At 37.1% G+C, this 17,811-nt stretch overlaps 1 protein-coding gene across 17 annotated transcripts in view; it reads left to right on the forward strand.

Moving 5' to 3' along the window:
- The window catches only part of KLF12 (KLF transcription factor 12), a 466,131-nt gene that overhangs the window by 187,530 nt on the left and 260,790 nt on the right, over positions 1–17,811 (forward strand). For 16 of the 17 annotated variants that reach the window (XM_074387618.1, XM_074387623.1, XM_074387613.1 and 13 more), the window contains one exon: positions 15,658–15,747. The exons of the other annotated variant lie outside the window; for it this stretch is intronic. In XM_074387618.1, coding sequence (XP_074243719.1) covers positions 15,658–15,747 — 90 coding nt within the window. The remainder of the gene's footprint in view (positions 1–15,657; positions 15,748–17,811) is intronic. 17 annotated transcript variants of the gene reach the window in all.

Raw genomic sequence — 17,811 nt, forward strand, 5'->3', positions numbered from 1 at the left:
TTATTATGCATTGCCCTTTTAAAATCTAGAAGTAATATCTGTTTTTAGACAGCATTTACCTAATAATGTGTTGAAAAATAAGGTTCTTAAAATGTCCCTTTATATTTACTTGAAGTAACCATAATGAGAATCATTTAATATATAAATATATTACTTTTACCTCAGATATATAGTTATACATCTATGGTACATTACCATATACATGTACTATATTTATATATATCTAATCATATATACTTTTAACTTCTTTGTAAGTCACTTATCCTTGTCTGCTAGTAGACTTCATGATTTTTCCTTTAATATATCTAATATAAATAATATATATTTAATATAAAATACAGTCATATTTTCTAAGGCTTCCTTATGACCTTACATTTTACCTAGCATCAATGATTGCTCCGATTTTCCTCTGATGCTAGTTAAATTAGTTAAGCTGTAGACATAAAGGAACAATTTTCCTCTGTCCCAAAATGTCTTTGGTGGTGGGATGGGAGAAAATACCATCATATATAGGAAAATGGCAATTGGAATAGGGAGGAAAGGCTGGCTGTGACTGGCCAAGGATTCTGGTAACAAGTTTTTATGTGGGGTAGCAAGGGAAAAGTTGCTAGCCCCAGAAACATGGTTGTGTTAATGATGATGTCATTTCTTGAGGGAAAATTCATGATAAAGAGCAGAATCTGTCTTTCTTGCTTGTGGGGTGGTTTTTTTTTTTTTTTTTTTTAAAGGGGTGTGGAGGTCAGAGATACTGAATTTGGTTTAAATTCGTTAATTGTGCCACGCCCATGGAATGTCCAGCTGGAGATGTTAAGGGGTAGTTGGAATATAGTTCTGGATCTTCAGGGGAAAAAGAGGTCAGTGCTAAAGATGCAAAGTTGTTTTGGGTCAGGTCTTCCTAAGAAAAAAGAGGAAAAAATAAATAAATAATAAATAAATAAAAGATACAAAGTTGGGTTTCACCAAATACGAAGTTGCTGAAGTCAGCCTAGCAAATGAGATCACCTTCCTGTTTTCTAGTGGGGGCATACCTGAGATTGTCCCTAGAGCAGTTGGTTGTTTGAGACTGACTAATATGCTAAGGGCTTTTAACATATCCAGCTTCTGGGCAGTAAAGGAAAGTGGCATTCTTCCAATTTTGTGACATTCGAAACTCCCCCTGTTCTTTAATTTCCAGAAAGCTTGGGTGGAAGCTACAAGGAAGATCATGGTAGCAATTCAGTGTGAGAGCCACCGTTGTAAGAGTGAGAACAGCTTTGTCGAGGGATATAGAATTCAATCCACATGTAATCTTCAGTGTTCTAGTAGAAACTAAAAGAAGTTATTATTTCTGTTTTTTAGTAGACATTTTACAAGTTAAAAAAAAAAAAAAAAAAAACTGGCTGGGTGCAGTGGCTCACGCTTGTAATTCCAGTACTTTGGGAGGCCCAGGCAGGCAGATCACCTGAGGTCAGAAGTTCGAGACCCCCCAGTCAACATAGTGAAACCCGTCTCTAGTAAATATACAAAAATTAGCTAGGCATGGTGGTGTGTGCTTGTATCCCAGCTACTTGGGAGGTTGAGGCAGTAGAATCACTTGAACCTGGGAAGCGGAGGCTGCATGAGCTAAAATCGTACCACTGCACTCCAACCTGGGCGACAGAGTGAGACTTGGTCTCAAAAGAAAAAAAAAAGTTAAAAAATTAATAATTTAACCTAGTATAATCAAAATCCCATTCAACATGTAATTAATTCAAAAATTATGAGACATTCTAAATTCTGGTTTTCATACTAAGTCTTCAAAATCCAATATGCTTTTTGCACACATCTAAATTTGGACTAGTCATGTCTCAGCTGCTCAGTAGTTGTAACAAGTGGCTACCCAGACAGCACAGATATAGACGGTGCAACAAAACTGCATGTGCTAAAAGAAGTGAATTTGTAGTTTGCTTTTCTGCATATCTCCTATCTTCTAAAACCAATTCCTTCTTTTATTCCTATGAATCAACAGTAAAATCTTCCAGAAAGTATCCAGTGTTCAAACTTGTGTTTCTTGCCCTACTGTCCAGCATATCCTTTAATTTTTTATAAGGAGCACTCTTTCCCCTTTTCTTCAGCGGTTTATTTACATGACTTGTGATCATTTTTATTGTTCTTAACTGGAACTAGATGGAACAACCACAAGGAGATATTAAATTGTATTACTTATTTCTAACAAAATTAATAAAATATAAGCAGGTTTATATTTCAGTTCATATTGTGAGATATTTCATTCTTGGTATAGGAGCCAGTCTTTGTTTTTGTGAAGGAAAGCAAAGTCTAAAGGTCCCATCCAGCCAATCTGATGTAGACCCAAAAATAAAAACTCTTATCTTCTGTTTCCTGTTGAAAGTTAAGTCACCATATTAATATGGGTAATTGTAATTTCTTACTTTGGAGACTTTTGAGGCGAATTTCGTAGATCCTCATTGGCCATGTCTAAGAATGGGGCCAGGGAGTTTTCCTTTGTTACTATATCATATGTAAATCTTCAGGTTTCTTTCAGTTGTCATTGCTTGAACTAGTAAGCAAATTTGCAGCCCCTTTCTGGGATCTTTGTACCTTTTGTTGGAGAAACTTGGATATGCAGAAAGGATAGAAGGAAATATTGCTAATTTTACAGCAGATATATTCTAAAGCAAATTGTAATTATGCTTTTATGACAGGTCTTGTTTTCTTTTAATATTGAGTTACAGTTTTATTGGGCATTATAATTCAACATAAAATTAAGTTCCCATCCTCCCCTCCCTTCCCCTCCTCTCCCCTCCCCTCTCCTCTCTCTCCTCTCCTTTCCCCCTTCCTTCCCCCTCACTCTCTTCCCTTCCCCCTCCCTTCCCCTCTTCCTTCCTTTCCCCTCTCCCCTCCCCCTCCCTTCCCCTTTCCTCTCCCCTCCCCTCTCTTCTACTCCCTTCCCCTCTCCTTTCCCCTCCCTTCCCATCCCTTTACCTCTGCCTTCCCCTCCCCTCTCCCCTCCCCTCCCCTCTCCTCTCTTCCTTTCCATTCCCTTCCCATTTCCTTTCCCCTCCCCTCCACTCCCCTTTTCTTTTCAAGGCAGGGTGTTGCTCTATTGCCCAGGCTAAAGTGCATTGGAACAATTATGGGTCACAGCCTTGACCTCCCAGGCCCAAGTGATCATGCCACTTCAGCCAGATTAGTTCGACTATAGGTGCACACCACCGTGTCCATCTTGTTTTTTTTTTTTTTTTTTATTGTTACTTTTTATAGAGTTGGGGGTCTTGCTATATTGCCAGAGCCGGTCTCAAACTCCTGGGCTCAAGCAATTCTTCTGTCTTGGCCTCCCGAGGTGCTGGGATTACAGGCTTGTGCCAGCATGCCTGGCCAAAATTAAGGTTCTTTTCTAATGAGTCCATAGTATCAGTAATTATAAAACTGTTTCTGAAACGGGCTGCTTCACTTAACCCTCTCCTCTGCAACATTTGGCAATTTCTGAAGGCATTTTTGATGGTCACAAATGAGGGGATATTACTGGGATGTAGTGGTAGAAGCCAAGGATGCTGCTAAGCATCCTGCAATGTACACAGGACAGCCCCAACAATGAAGACTTAATCTGGTGTACATGTCCGTAGTGCAGATGTCAAGAAACCCTAGTCTAAAAGAATATCTGAGTTACAGCAATGGACTTCCTCAAATGTACTGTCTCTATTGGCAACATTTATTTTAGTCATATTCAGCATCAAATAGCAAAATAGGGTAATAGGAACTTCCTGGGTATAATAAGTTATTCAATTTTTCAAAATTATACTGTTTCTATTTTTATGGGTCATGCTTATTAAGAGGCTGGCAGGAAGTAACAAGGCCCAAGTAAATGCTTTGCAGTTATATAATTTCTTAATTAAAAAGTGTATTCTAAATTTCTGTTGAATTAATTTTGTTTTGTTTTGTTTTTTTCTCACTTTATTGTGTTATGTTTTAGAATTGGAGAAATGCTCCAAAAAGGAAAAAATAATACTGGATTTAATTTATTTAAGTACACACAAGACACATCTTATGGAAGTTCCCAGAAGGGACAAGCATGGTTGGTAAAATGTGGAAAAGCAGAGGTGGGGAAAGAACATCGTCAGGGTGATAAGAGGAACATATGTAATGGCACAGAGGGGTTGGTATTGCTGACTTCATATTGCCCTAAATGCAGGTTAATTTTGAAATTTTAGCATCTTATTTCCTGTGTAGTTTTTTTAATTTCTTCAAGTAATTTTGAAAGTTTTCCAGGGCTCAAATTGCAGTTCATTTTGTAGATAACTTCTCCAGTGATCTATTTGTTAAATATGCTCAGTAATAAATGTCTTTCTCTTAAACAGTGTATTTCTGGATAATCACATAAAGGAGAACCAGTAAAGCTTTTTGTTTAGCACTGTATCAGATACAGAATTTGCTGGCTAGGAAGTGCTCTCAGACACTTCGTGGTTGTCTTTAGTCATCAGAAAACGTTAGATGTCCTCATTAGGTTGAGGTGACTTGTATTTCTGTGTAATTAGTGTGTACATCATCACAGTTTTAAACAGATAAAATAATTCATTGCTGCTACTTACCATGATTATATATTAATATATTCCAGTTATATATTAATTGTGTGGATTAGTCTTTTGTTAATTCCTGTCATCATTTACAAAAAACAAACCTTTTTAACATTTCTCTTTTAGTTATATAATAGTTTTATAAAGAATGTAGCACCCAAAACCTAGTGGGTCTGCAAAGAGCCAAAGAAAATCAGGTTAGTACACCCATTCTAAAATCAGTTTGGGAAGAATAAGTGAAATACTTCTATTACTACTATTGCTGATTATAATTATTTAAATATTATCTATGAACATTTATAAAAGACCATTTTATATACAGTCTCTTTGAAGTCTTAAAAAAATTATACGAAGCAAAATGTTACCAGCATTTTACAGATAAGAAAACTGAAATCAGAAAAAAAGGCATATACCTAGACTTACATGCATGATAGAGACTAAACCAGGAAGTCTGATCATCAGGCCCACGCTCTGAGGCAATGTCCTGTTGTAACCTGCATCCTATGCAATAATGAAAGTGTAAAGAAGAATATGTAGACATGAAAGAATGTTTTCAAAAAGGTAAAAGGTAATGTAGTCAGAATTCTTGGGGGATATTTGCATGAAATGAATATAGATATTTAACAGCATTGCCAATAAAAATGTCAAATGAGTACAGTAATTGGATTATACGTAAAATTTAATATAGCTAAAGGCATCATTTGAGAAATCTAGAAAAATAATAGCTGTGAAGGGATATCTTTGAAAAATTGATAGGTTATTTATTGGGACAAGCATATACATTTGGCCATTTGGCTGCCAACTAAGAGATCTCTTTCTTCACTGCGTGGTGAACATCCAGAGTCATTGGTGGACAAAAGGGAGGAAAAGCCTGGCCAGTCTTGTTAGGTCTGACATGGCTGTCCAGACATGCAAACTGCTGCAACTTAGTTACTTTTGAAATAATCTTTTAATAATAACTACTTTTGTTATACCTTATAATAGCAAGGCAAATACTATATCATGCTTTTGTGTGCTTTGATAACCTTTCTTGGATGAAGTGAAAAAATAAAGATCATTTTTGCTGCCTTACTTTTTTTTCGAAACATACATACCATTAAATCAATGACATGCTCAGAGTTTTCAGAGGAAGATAAAATTACATGTAAGCACAAAATGTTAACTAAATATTTAAATTAGAAATAGGTGAAAAGAGTGAATGTAGCTTCTTAGAAAAATACAAAAGTTATTTTAGTCGTTTAGCAGTGCGCACATTTTTCTGGCTGCCAAAGAAAAAAATAAGATCGTTTACTCTCTTTTTTGTTTTCGTTCGAATGGTCACATTTAAAAAACTTAACTTGGATTTTTCTTTTTCCTAGACATTCTTTTATTTTTCTCAACTCATCAGCGCTATTTCTTCAGGCTGTGTAGGAGATAAACACTCACCAACCCATGTTGTAGAAAGTTAATCCATTTTGGGTTTGATAAGGAGCACTTGAAATCATTGTACACAAGAAAAGGTGGAAATTTAGGTCAATAATCATTTCCTTTGTTTCCCACAGAAAATAAATGACTTAATACTTGATAGTAATCTTCATTTTCTCTAGACACAAAAGACCAGTGATGTTATTTCAGTGTTCAGAATGTTTTTTTCATTACTAGCCAAACAACTTTTCAAAAAGGGAAATGACCAATAAATATGTTAATATACAGTACTCAAAATTCTACTTTGGCTAATGGCAATTTGTATTTTGTTTTTTGGTTTTGATAACCATGAGTTTGTAGCATAAAATGGTAGTAAAAATTTTTTGAATATGTGGCTAATCAGAGGATTGGTTGATAGAATTTTTAAAAAAATTTTAACCAAACTTGTATTTCCATATTAGGATAAATTTGACTTTATTAGACTCTATGACATGATTTGAACCTGCACAGCTTAAGAGAAATCTTTCCCTCTGTGTAACAAATTCTAGGTAATGAAAATATATTGAAATTAAATACTGTACCCAAATATTCATGTATCCCAGAATGTAGTAGGCCTTGGAGGGATATAGGAAGAATGTGACATGGTTTTCTTTTCCTATTTGGTTTCCTGTCTTGACCTTAGTGGAAAATCTAGAAAAATCTTTGTCATTCTTGTCACTCTTCTCCCAGCTCTTTCTTACTACCAGCACTTCTTCGTCTCAGTCATCAAAGGCTGTACGTTCTTCCTGTGAACTGTCTCTTTCAAACATTCTTCCTCCTCTTTCTTCCCACCGTCACTGTGACCTTACCACCTCTTCCCCTGTCCCATCCTTGCAGACTGTGAGCTGGCTGCATTTTCTTTTGTATCACATTGGACATCTTTGTGAGCCAACTTCCAAACTGCTTCTAGTCCTGTCTTTCTATAAACAACGCTTAATCATTAGCTTTTGCTTAATAAGCCTTCATGATCCCTCATCACCTGTTATGTGATACCAAGACACGTTTCTTTCCCTTTTATGCCACATTCTCTTAAGGCAGGCAGCCTTTCTGTCTTGTTCACTTGCACCCCTAGCAACTAGCACCCAACAGGCATTACAGAAACGTTTTTGAAGAAATGAATTACCATAACATGTAAGAAGCTTAATATGGCTTGGCTTTGTGTCCCCACTCAAATCTCATGTCAAATTTTAATTTTCCTTGTTGAAGGTGGGGCCTGGTGGGAGGTGATTGGATCTTGCGGGCAGTGTCTAATGGATTAGCACCACTGCCCTACTGCTGTCTTGTGAGTCAGTTCTCAGGAGATCTGTTTGTTTGAAAGTGTGTAGCAGCTCCCCCTTGGCTCTCTTCCTCCTGTTCCAGCCATCTAAGACATGCCTCCTTCCTGTTTGCCTTCTTCCATGATTATGTTTCCTGAGGCCTCTGGGCTATGCTTCCTGTACAGCCTGTGGAACTGTGAGTCAACTAAACCTAATTTCTTTATAAATTACCCAGTCTCAGGAAGTTCTTTAGAGCAGTGTGAGAATGGACTGATCCAACCCTCACAACCTGACTCCGAGTTACCTTTCTGGTCTTATCTCTAGTTACTTCTCCAATGAACATTATGTTTCAGCCATGCCAAAATTTTGTTTTTATTGTTCAACAGTATGGGGAATTTCATATCTCTTAAGATTTTGCCTATGTTCATCCCATGTGTCAACAACTGGCTTATCTCCTAGATCCCAGAGAATGAATGGATCTTATAGTAATTTATATATTTTTCTTTCATTAGTCCAACAAGTATTTGTTTACTTAATGGTGTTAAGTTTTGAGTCTAGGATAGGAGTACTGTTATGAACAAAAAGAGAACTCTCTGTCCTCCTGGAACTTACGTTCTACTATAATGACATACAAAGTCTGTCAGGTAGTGGTGAATACTGTGATGGAATAGAATGCACACAGTCTTGGAGAGAGGGACATTTTGTACATGATCAAGATGTAGCCTGAGCAGAATGGCAGACAATGGGTTGGGGAAGTGGTTAGAGGCACCTGCTGTAAGTCAGGGCAAGAACTTCAGAACGAGCTTGGAGCTCTCCTCCTCCATTGTATATGGGGTCAGTTTGCCTTTGCCTTGCTGCTTCCACCTCAGTCGTGGTGCTTGGTCTCTTGATACATTAGGAGCCTGAAACCCACTAGCCGGAGTTGTTGGCGCAGTTCTGGACTTACACAGCTTTGCGGCAGTGCCTAAGTATCCTGTGTTTGAGGATCCCTGGAAGTAATGAAAAATTGTCATCCTGAAGTTAGTTTTTTATCATTTTCATAATCTTAGACACATATATAATCTCTCCAAACTTTAACAATTTTCTTGTCTAAAATAGACATGGTTTTAAAAAAAAAAAAAAAGCTGATGTGAGATTAAATGACTGGAATGAAACGCCACAGAACTTTCTCTCTATTGCTCATTGGTATATCCTAAATAGCTGGAGCAATGACTGGCCCTCTCTAAGTATATTGTGAATGAATCAATGTATAAATGAATGATGCCATGAATGTAAAGCACATGAAACAACCCTTGGTACATGTGTTCAATAAATGTTAGTATAACTGTTATAACTTGTAAAATTAGGGATCCTTGTGAGGATATTGTGATTATATTGAAAACGTACTTCTTGGTTGTCTGTGAGGCCTGTGAACTGTATTGACCCTTCTGCCCAGGCTCATGCTGCCTGGCCTCTGTGTCCAAGCATGTGCCCAGGAAAGGAGGCCTGGCATCATGGACTGGGGCACCCGGCTAGCTTTCTGATTTCTCTCTGCTCCCATTTCCTAGCTCTGGACTGTTGGGGGCATGTCCTGAGAATTAGTTTTTGCTAACCTTTTCTCTTAGAGAGAATCTTGTTTCTGGCTTCCTTCTCCAGGACTGAACTCAATTCTCATCTTTATCTGACACCAAACCCACTTGTAAGTCCATGTGTACCCTGATGCCTGCCTCTACATGTTGGATCTCTTCTCATAATGTTAATACCTGTTCAGCTGAACTGAAGTTTTGCCCTTGTCTCTAGGGTTTGGTTGGTGATGGGTTAATACCTCTCTTGCTGTGATCTTGCTTTCTGACCACTCCTCTTATCCATGGTTCATGACTGTGGTGCATATGGAATGGAATGAAGAGCAGAGTAGAGGGCCTCACTGCATATTTAAGGAAAGTTTTAGCCAACTCACAACCCCCAAGTGTGTGCAGTTTTTCAGAGTACGCATGACAGAAATGCTTTTCCATACAATTTGAATAAATGCTGGGGTGGAAAGTGTTATTTGGAAGCTCAGATGGCATTTTAACCATCCTCTTCCCTATGAACAAAGGAAAGTAGGTGTACATCAGTTGCAATTTTAAAAAAAGGTATCAAGGACATTTGGAAATGCCAGTAGTAAATTTTGGTTCGCAGTTTGTATTGGATTGGTTGCCCTTTTGAAAAGCATCCATTTGCAACTTGAATAAGAACATCTGCTTTTCATGGCTAGTTCAGCAACTATCACTAATAGGAAATATATATTTTTTAATATTAGTACAAACTGTACATTGTTGTGGTAGTTTAGCACTTTACCAACATAGGAAACAGACTGAACATTGCTATTAGGAAAATGTAAATTGCTGCATTGCATATACAATTTTACTAGTCCTTAGGAGATATACTGTTTCATGTGCTTCAACGTGAGGATTTTAATGGAAGAATTCTGTTTTTGAAACTGAAGACAAATATTTCAGAATAATGTAATTTGGATCATTGAAACATGAAGGGGATTTCAGTTGAGAGTCCCAATAGGCCTATGGTTTTGGCTCTTACTTCTGTTAATAAAATACAGTTATTGACATTGATATCCATTGTCCCAATATGCAAAAGAATGTAAGATGCAAAGCCAGGCTAGAATGGCAAAGTCTGTGTTTGAAGGGATGTTTATTTTGTCCCACTTCTGATACTTTCATTAGTCATATGCCCTCTATGAAACAGTCAGCAGCACGAGGATATATGAGGAGAGAAAAGGATGTTTTTGCACTTAGCCATTATAAATTAAATGTAATGCTGAGAGGCATCTGTCCTGAGTATAAAATGTAGAAGGTGAAGTTACTGTTTCATTGAAGTACATGAAACCATTGTGAAAATACTGAGTGAGCTGCCAAAGACAAGAATATTTTTTTTAAACTGGGTAGCAGATGAAGTTACTTGCTAAATTAATTGCAAGATATTCTTAGAAGAGAAACATATAATCTCATCAAGTTAAGAAAATATGTGGAAAACTTGACTTAAAGGGAAAAAAATATTAATAGCTTTGAAATAGCTTTGAAACCAGAAGCTGATTCTCCAAATTGTTGCTACTCACCAGTTACCACAAGTTCCACATTTTAGTTCCATAACTAAGTTAGCTCAGCTCAGGGAGGAGCTGTTACTGAGATTCCAGAGTGTCTCTGTTTGGACCTTCAATAAAGTGTTCATATTTTTTTTCTGTTATATTAGGAGTGTGTATTGATACAGAAAAAGCTAGGTGGGTGGACAGGTAGGTACATACAGAGTGTAGTTGTTAAGAGTGCTGGCTTGGCATCAGACTCATTGGTTTGGAATACAGCTGTATTGCTTACTAATTGTGTGGCCTTGGGCAATTTAACCTCCTTGTGTCTCAGATGCCTCAACATCAGATAATACAGCATCAACCTCTTGGGTTGCAGTGGGGATTAAATGAGCAGCTGTATGCACAACTCTTAGCACGTGGTTCTGGCTCACAGCAAATATGCAAATATCTGTATTATTTTTGTTACCAAGATAATGATAAAATGATTGCTGTTTCACACCACTGTGTGATTTGTTGCATAGGAGTAGACAACTGAAATAATTACCTAAACATGAGTTCAATCTATTAGGTTTGTAACCCTTACCCAGAGAGAGGGAGGAATTCACATATTTGCTTATATGTGAACACAACCGGTTTTGAAGTTAGTTGTTAACCTGTTAGTTAGTGGAACTGGCACATCTGCAGTAGGGCTTGAAAAAAATTGCTGTTGTTACTGGTGCTTGTTGTCGTTAGGGTATAGGTGAGAGAAGTTGACTTCTTTAAGAAATCTTTTTTATGCAAAAGGCTAATTGCTCTGTAATCTGATTCTGATGCTTTTTCTGTAGGAAGAGGTACCCACAGCATGTTACTTTTAACTAGTTGGCATGCTTGCTTTATAAACCTTTAAGAAATCTGCTATGCCATCCTGGTGGCTCACACCTGTATTCCCAGCACTTTGGGAGGTCGAGTGGATCCTGGCCCCAGATGGATCACTTGGGGCCAGGAGTTCAAGAACAGCCTGGGTGAAACCCCATCTCTACAAAAAAAATAGAAAAAATTAGCCAGGTGTGGTGGCGCATGCCTGTAATACCAACTACTTGGGAGGCTGAAGCATGAGAATCGCTTGAACCTGGGAGGCAGAGGTTGCAGTGAGCTGAGATCGTGTCACTGTACTCCATCCTGGGTGACAGAGTAAGACTCTGTCTCAAAAAAAAAAAAAAAAATCTGCTATGAAAGCATCCCAACCAACTTTGTGCAGTGAATCTTGACTGTTCATATGTCCCATAAATTACTTTCTAGCATAACATGGGCATGGGGCAGGGGCAACATATTCTTATTTCTCATCACCTGTAGCTAAACATGAAGATTTAAAGTGGATGTGTATTTAAGTAAATATATCATATATCCTGTATCTACAAACAGCAAAAGAAATAGCAGTTATTTTTGACTTATGACAGGAAACCTTGTTTAAAAGCTTAGGAATGTTAAGTATTGACTAGCTGGTTTCCAGTTGTGCAAAATGAGTCAAGGTCAGAGGAGAGAAAGAAAAAGATCTGTCTTGGGAGGTTAGGAGGGCACATTGTAGGAGCTAACCTGGAAAGTCACCCCAATTGTATGTTTTTATGAGTTCTGGTCATTGAAGATCAGTCCCTTTCTTTGCTGTACATTACATTCAGAATATTTTGAGATGTTGGGATCAATGACTGTTGTGCTTATATGGCTTTTGACAGGGGGAGCAAATGTCAACTGGACTATTGTGTTCCCAACTCTTTTTTTTTTTTTTTGAGACAGAGTCTTACTCTGTCACCCAGGCTGGAGGGCAGTGGCACAATCTTGGCTCACAGCAACCTCCACCTCCCGGGTTCAAGCGATTCTCCTGCTTCAGCCTCCTGAATAGCTAGGACTACAGGTGCCCACCACAATGCCTGGGTAATTTTTGTATTTTTTGTAGAGAAGTGTTTCACCATGTTGGCCAGGCTGGTCTCGAACTCCTTAGCTCAAGTGATCAGCCTGCTTCGGCCTCCCAAAGTGCTGTGATTACAGGAGTGAGCCACCATACCTGGCCGTTGCCAACTCTTACTTGATAAATGGGATATCAAGAGTACCCTTCTCATCCAGTGTACATGGAATTGGTCAACAGCCAACTAGCAAATCCTGTGGATAACTTTTCATTAATTGGTACAGTTCACTCATGAAACAAGTGTGTAAGCATACATAAAGTATTTCTTGAGGATTGTATAACATCAAATGTTCGTTATAAATATGCGAAGAATACCATGTTACTAAAATTGTTGACTGTGATTTTATTTATCTCTTGGGAATCAGTTGAATTCCACAGCAGATGTGTTTTGATTAAGATCGTGGCAAGATATGTTTGACAGCAGTTCCAAATTATTAGAACCTATTACATAAAGTCTACAGTTATCTGAGAGTATATGTATCAAATCATAGCTCGGTGAGATAAATCTATCAATATTTTGTTTCAAGGACTGTATTGTCAATGCTGTATAATTACCATGTGTTATATACAAATCATGCACCTTCCTAGATAGTTTGGAGCATGCCGTGATTTTGAATGTTTTTGTTTATGAAAATTGGGGTTAGATCTATGAATGCAGAGATGAATATGCTTCACATGTGTTTGCAACAGGCATATTATACAGATCAAATCTGCACTAGTTAAAAGAGTTTAAGAGTTGAAGCTTAGTTCCCCGGCTGTGAACATTGTTATTTATGATGTTTATTATAGTTGTGGCTGTGAATGATTCTGGAAAATCATAGAAACATTTCCAGGAAAACTTGATTTCTTAAAAAATTGAGAATGTTTTCTTTTTTTCACTTGTACATGAAACTGAAATGTACATCTGGACTTTAACACATGTAGAATTATTCAGGAATGATAAAAATTTAAAGAAAAACCATCTTGAATATATAGTGATATTTTAAATATGTTAAATGGAACACAGACTCAGTCAGGTTTTTATGATTTATCAGTTTTTAACTTCAAAGACTCTGGTTGGCTTGCATTTTTTAAACTAATGAGTTTATCACAGCCGGTGGGGAAAATGGTTAAAGTATATCAGCTGTAAATTGGTACAAAGCACTAAAAGGGACATTAGCCTCTAATCAGATTCTAACAGTTCATTAAATCTGCTTTTCCAGAAACGCTCTTTGTCTTTTCTCCTCTTTTGCTTGGGCCTTCCTTATAAGGAATCTTCTTGCCTTTTCATCTGGGCAAGAACTCCTCCAGGGTAGGAAGCAATATCAGCTCATCCTTCATTGTCTACCAACCAAACAGGCTACAGGGTGCTTTGTTAAGGTGGATTCCTAGAGCTGCTGCCAGAATCCGGGAGAGTCAAGGCCAGGCTGGCTGCAGGAAGGCTTTCCTGAGACTGGATGGTGGTAAGCCAAGCTGGCTGCTGCCAACCATGGAAGCCAGTGACACGTTAGGATTTGAGATCCCTGCCCTATGCGAAAACAACCCACAGGCTTCCATGAAAGGATTTCAAGTGTAGAACAACTAACCTAAGCTCGCCAGTAATATACCACAGTTACTTCTGCTCTAAATTATCTATTAAGATGTAAAAATCTGAATTAAAGGGACAAGTCAAAAGCAAACATTTTTAAAAAGTATACTGCCAGTTTTGAAAATAGCGAACATTTCCAGGAAATTAACATTGACAGTCATTTGTTTTCTTCTTTTTATCACCTAATAGACTAGGTGGTATAGACTTTTTAAATACACATTAACTCCAGAGTAAATCTGCTTTTTCTTGTTGATTTCTTGGAGCAAATATTTATGATAAGAGCCTCTGTAAATTTTATTTATTGGAACATTTTTCTTAACAAAAAGAAGAATCAGGAAATATGAGAAATAATTAGAGCTTCACTATACTGCACTCTGTTGGTATTATTTGGTAATAAGAACATGTACTTTATAATTTGTTAAAAGGAGAATTGTTTTTATTTATTTACTTTTTTTGAGACAGAGTTTCACTCTTGTTGCCCAGGCTACAGTGCAATGGCGTGATCTCAGCTCACTGCAACCTCCGCCTCCCAGGTTCAAGCGATTCTCTCACCTCAGCCTCCGGAATAGCTGGGATTACAGGCACCTGCTACTGTGCCCAGCTTTTGTATTTTTTAGTATTTTTAGTGGAGACGGAATTTCACTATGTTGGCCAGGCTGGTCTTGAGCTCCTGACCTCAGGTAATCCACCCTCCTCAGCCTCCCAAAGTGCTGGGATTACAGGGATAAGCCACAGCACCCAGCCCAGTTGTTTTTATTTAACTTGCTAGTTTGTAGGAAAGCAACCATATTAAAGGTAAACAACTGAAGGTTTAGAAATTATACTTATCTTTTTCACCAGGTAGGCAAAATGTTTAGAAACTGATTTTTTTTCTCTTAAAGACCACGTTACTGTCCTGTGGTTTTATCCTAGAATTAAATAAAAATAACCATTCTAAAATCTCAATCAAATTTAGTTCTATCACTTTTGTAGTTGAGTCAATATGTGAGAGAGAAGTTAGCTTCTAACCATGTTTAAAAATATGAGCCTGATTTCGGCCTTATGTAAGCACTGATGTGTGATTCTGACTACCTTCCTTGGTTTCTGACTGTAGAAAATCCCAAAGGCAGCGACAATTAGGTAGAAAATAACCTTGATTTAATCTTTTATAAATGTTGTTTGAAATGTTATTGAGCTACAATATACATAAGATTTTCTTTTCAAGAGGTGGTAAATTGAGCAAAACATATACCAGAATAAAGACCAAATAACTGTTTGTTATTTAGTTCAGCCTAAATATTCACTCTTAGTCTAAGATTTGTGTTGGTTGGTTTTGAAGCAGATATTTGGAGGTCAAAAGGTAGAAATTTTCATTTGACCAGAATTCCCATGACATAAAAATTGAATGTATAGAATTATCTTGATTTAAAATGATTTAATGAGACTTTATAAATTTTTATGTGATTTTCTCTTTTATGGATATCTTTGCACAATACAATTTCCAGAACTAAGGGAAGGGAAAAAATTGCCTTCTATTTCCTTCCACTATTGTGAAAGTGTGATGAATTGTTGCAGCCCCATATAAATTAATGCAAGGTTTCCATACTCCACTTTATTACAGTCTGACCTCCAACCCAGCGGTCAGAAAATCAGACTGATTAATTCAACTGCTTGGTCATTATTTCAAATGAAAGTTCAGAGTGGGGGGAATAATTGGTTATGCTGATATTCTCATTTAATTATTCTTCATTGTTTAAAAAATTAGGTTAGCACTACTAAATGTACCACAGTGAAGGAAGACTCTCCTAGAGGTCCTCTTTTGAATGCTTTAGAGCTGAATATTTCTCTCTCCCTTTTATTCTCAGAGTATCAACACCTTTGAGAACAGAATGTTAATGCTTGATGGGATGCCGGCAGTCAGAGTCAAAACAGAGCTTTTGGAATCTGAACAAGGGGTAAGCACAAGTTTCCAGCAATGCCCCACTCCTTTTGATGATAGTGGCATTCTTTTGCGAGCATACTGAGGTTTGTAGAACACCTCTGTGGTTTTCCTTGCCTGAGCTTTTGTCTCTCAGGCTAAATTTAAAAAAATCTGAGATTGTGGTTGATTTGTACCCCTTTGCAACTTCAACCATTACTTCCTTGGAAGGGATAGTGTCCTAAAATTTGGAAGGCATAGTGACATTTTAAGAACTGTATGGTTACATCTGAATTGGTAAATGATTTGAAAAGCTAATAAAAATCCAAAGCAAAGAGTAAGTATTAAAAAATAAGATGGGAATATAACCTCAGTGACATCGTAGTTTGGTTGATTCCAATCAGGAAATGACAAAGTGCAGCTATGAGAATGTTATATTTGCGGGATGGGTTTCTCTTCTGACATTTGTACTTGCCTTTTCTTACTCTGGGAGCTCTAAGGGATAGTTGATGAGGTCAGTGAATTTGAAAAATTCCTAAAAGAAAGATTATTTAACAGTACATAGCCAAACCAATGAATTAATTTATGGTACTGAAAATGTAAGGACTATGAGTGAATCTTTTTTTTAAATGGCATAGATTTTATAATGAACATTTATGCCTTCACTAGTTTAGTTAAGAACACAAGGCAGTATAATTGGTTGCAGCATTGGCAACTTTATTTAAGGAAGAAATAGCTGCTCGTGGGGCCTGATGCCCACTGATTACCTATCTTATTAAACCACCACCACCGATGCAGCACAGGTGACTTGACAGAAAGACATACATACATATATAATCTTTATCAGTGTCTCTCTTATTAAAAAATCAAAACTAAAAATTAGCAGTGTTTTATACTTGAACACTCAAAAGAAATGTTAAATGTGAATAAAATCTCGCTGTTAGTGTATAAAAATCAACGTGGGTGAGTGTATCCAGGATCCCACTCAAAGGGTTAGGATATTGATGTCCCAAAAGGATTTCATAATGAGGGCATCCAAAGTTATGGATCCATATGGTAGTATTTAGAGGGTCTCTTTGATAACTTCTACATACCTGAGCATTATGTAGTGGGGTGTGTGGCATCTCAATATAATTTCTTTTTTTCAGTGTAAACCTGTGTTTGAACAGAGCCTCGTTATGGTAGAGGATATCATTCCACCTCTATGTTCTGTGTTGACTTTTGTAGCTCTGAAATGAACTTTGTGGAGTGTGTCAACCAATAACATGACTCCACAGTCATATACATGATATGATGACCAACTCATGTAGATTCAGCCCAAGACCTAGGCAGTAGAGGATCATGAAAGAGAAGATTGGCAATTACTAACATTGGTTCAGTAGAGACAATCTTTCAGAAAAAGTCATGTGTTCAACTGGATTTTCTAGCTGGATTCACTAACTTAAATTACATATATATATATTCCAAACCTTATAGATAGTTTTAATCTTTATTGATTAACCTAACCATGGGGAGGATTTGTCTTAGTTCTTTAGAGTTCCGTTTTCTTAATTCATTTCTTAATCTAGATGCATTATCTTGAGTTTAATAAAATAAATTTCTACACAACTCTTACAGATCTGAGCACCTCATTCAGAAAGGATAGCCTTTTCCCACTGCTTATGGGAAAATGAAAGTGAAAAAGCAGTCTATATTTCACAATAATTTCTTCCACTTCTTCAAATAACAGACATCTATTCAAATTACATATGTTAGAGAAAGGCAAAAACTACAGAAAACCTGTCAGAAACTTTGCCCCAGACCAATGGTCAAAGCCAGGATTGTGGCTTGCTGTCACCAGTCCTGGTAATCTTTAACAATATCCAGATAGTTTCCTCCCCATAATTTTTTGGTTTCAAGGTAAGGTCTACGTGAAAGATTGAGATGTACTAAAACCAAAAGCCAGTATTCTCAGCAGTTTTGCAGTGTGAATAAGAACCTCATGTGACATTATTTACAAAAAGCATTTTTTTTTTTTTGTCTTTAGATAGGGACATGAAAAGTTGTGGGTTCATAGGTATTGCTTAATGCCTGTTCATGAAAATCAATTTTCCTCCTTGTG

This window comes from Saimiri boliviensis, chromosome 16 (genome assembly GCF_048565385.1).
Source record: "Saimiri boliviensis isolate mSaiBol1 chromosome 16, mSaiBol1.pri, whole genome shotgun sequence".
NCBI lineage: Eukaryota > Metazoa > Chordata > Mammalia > Primates > Cebidae > Saimiri > Saimiri boliviensis.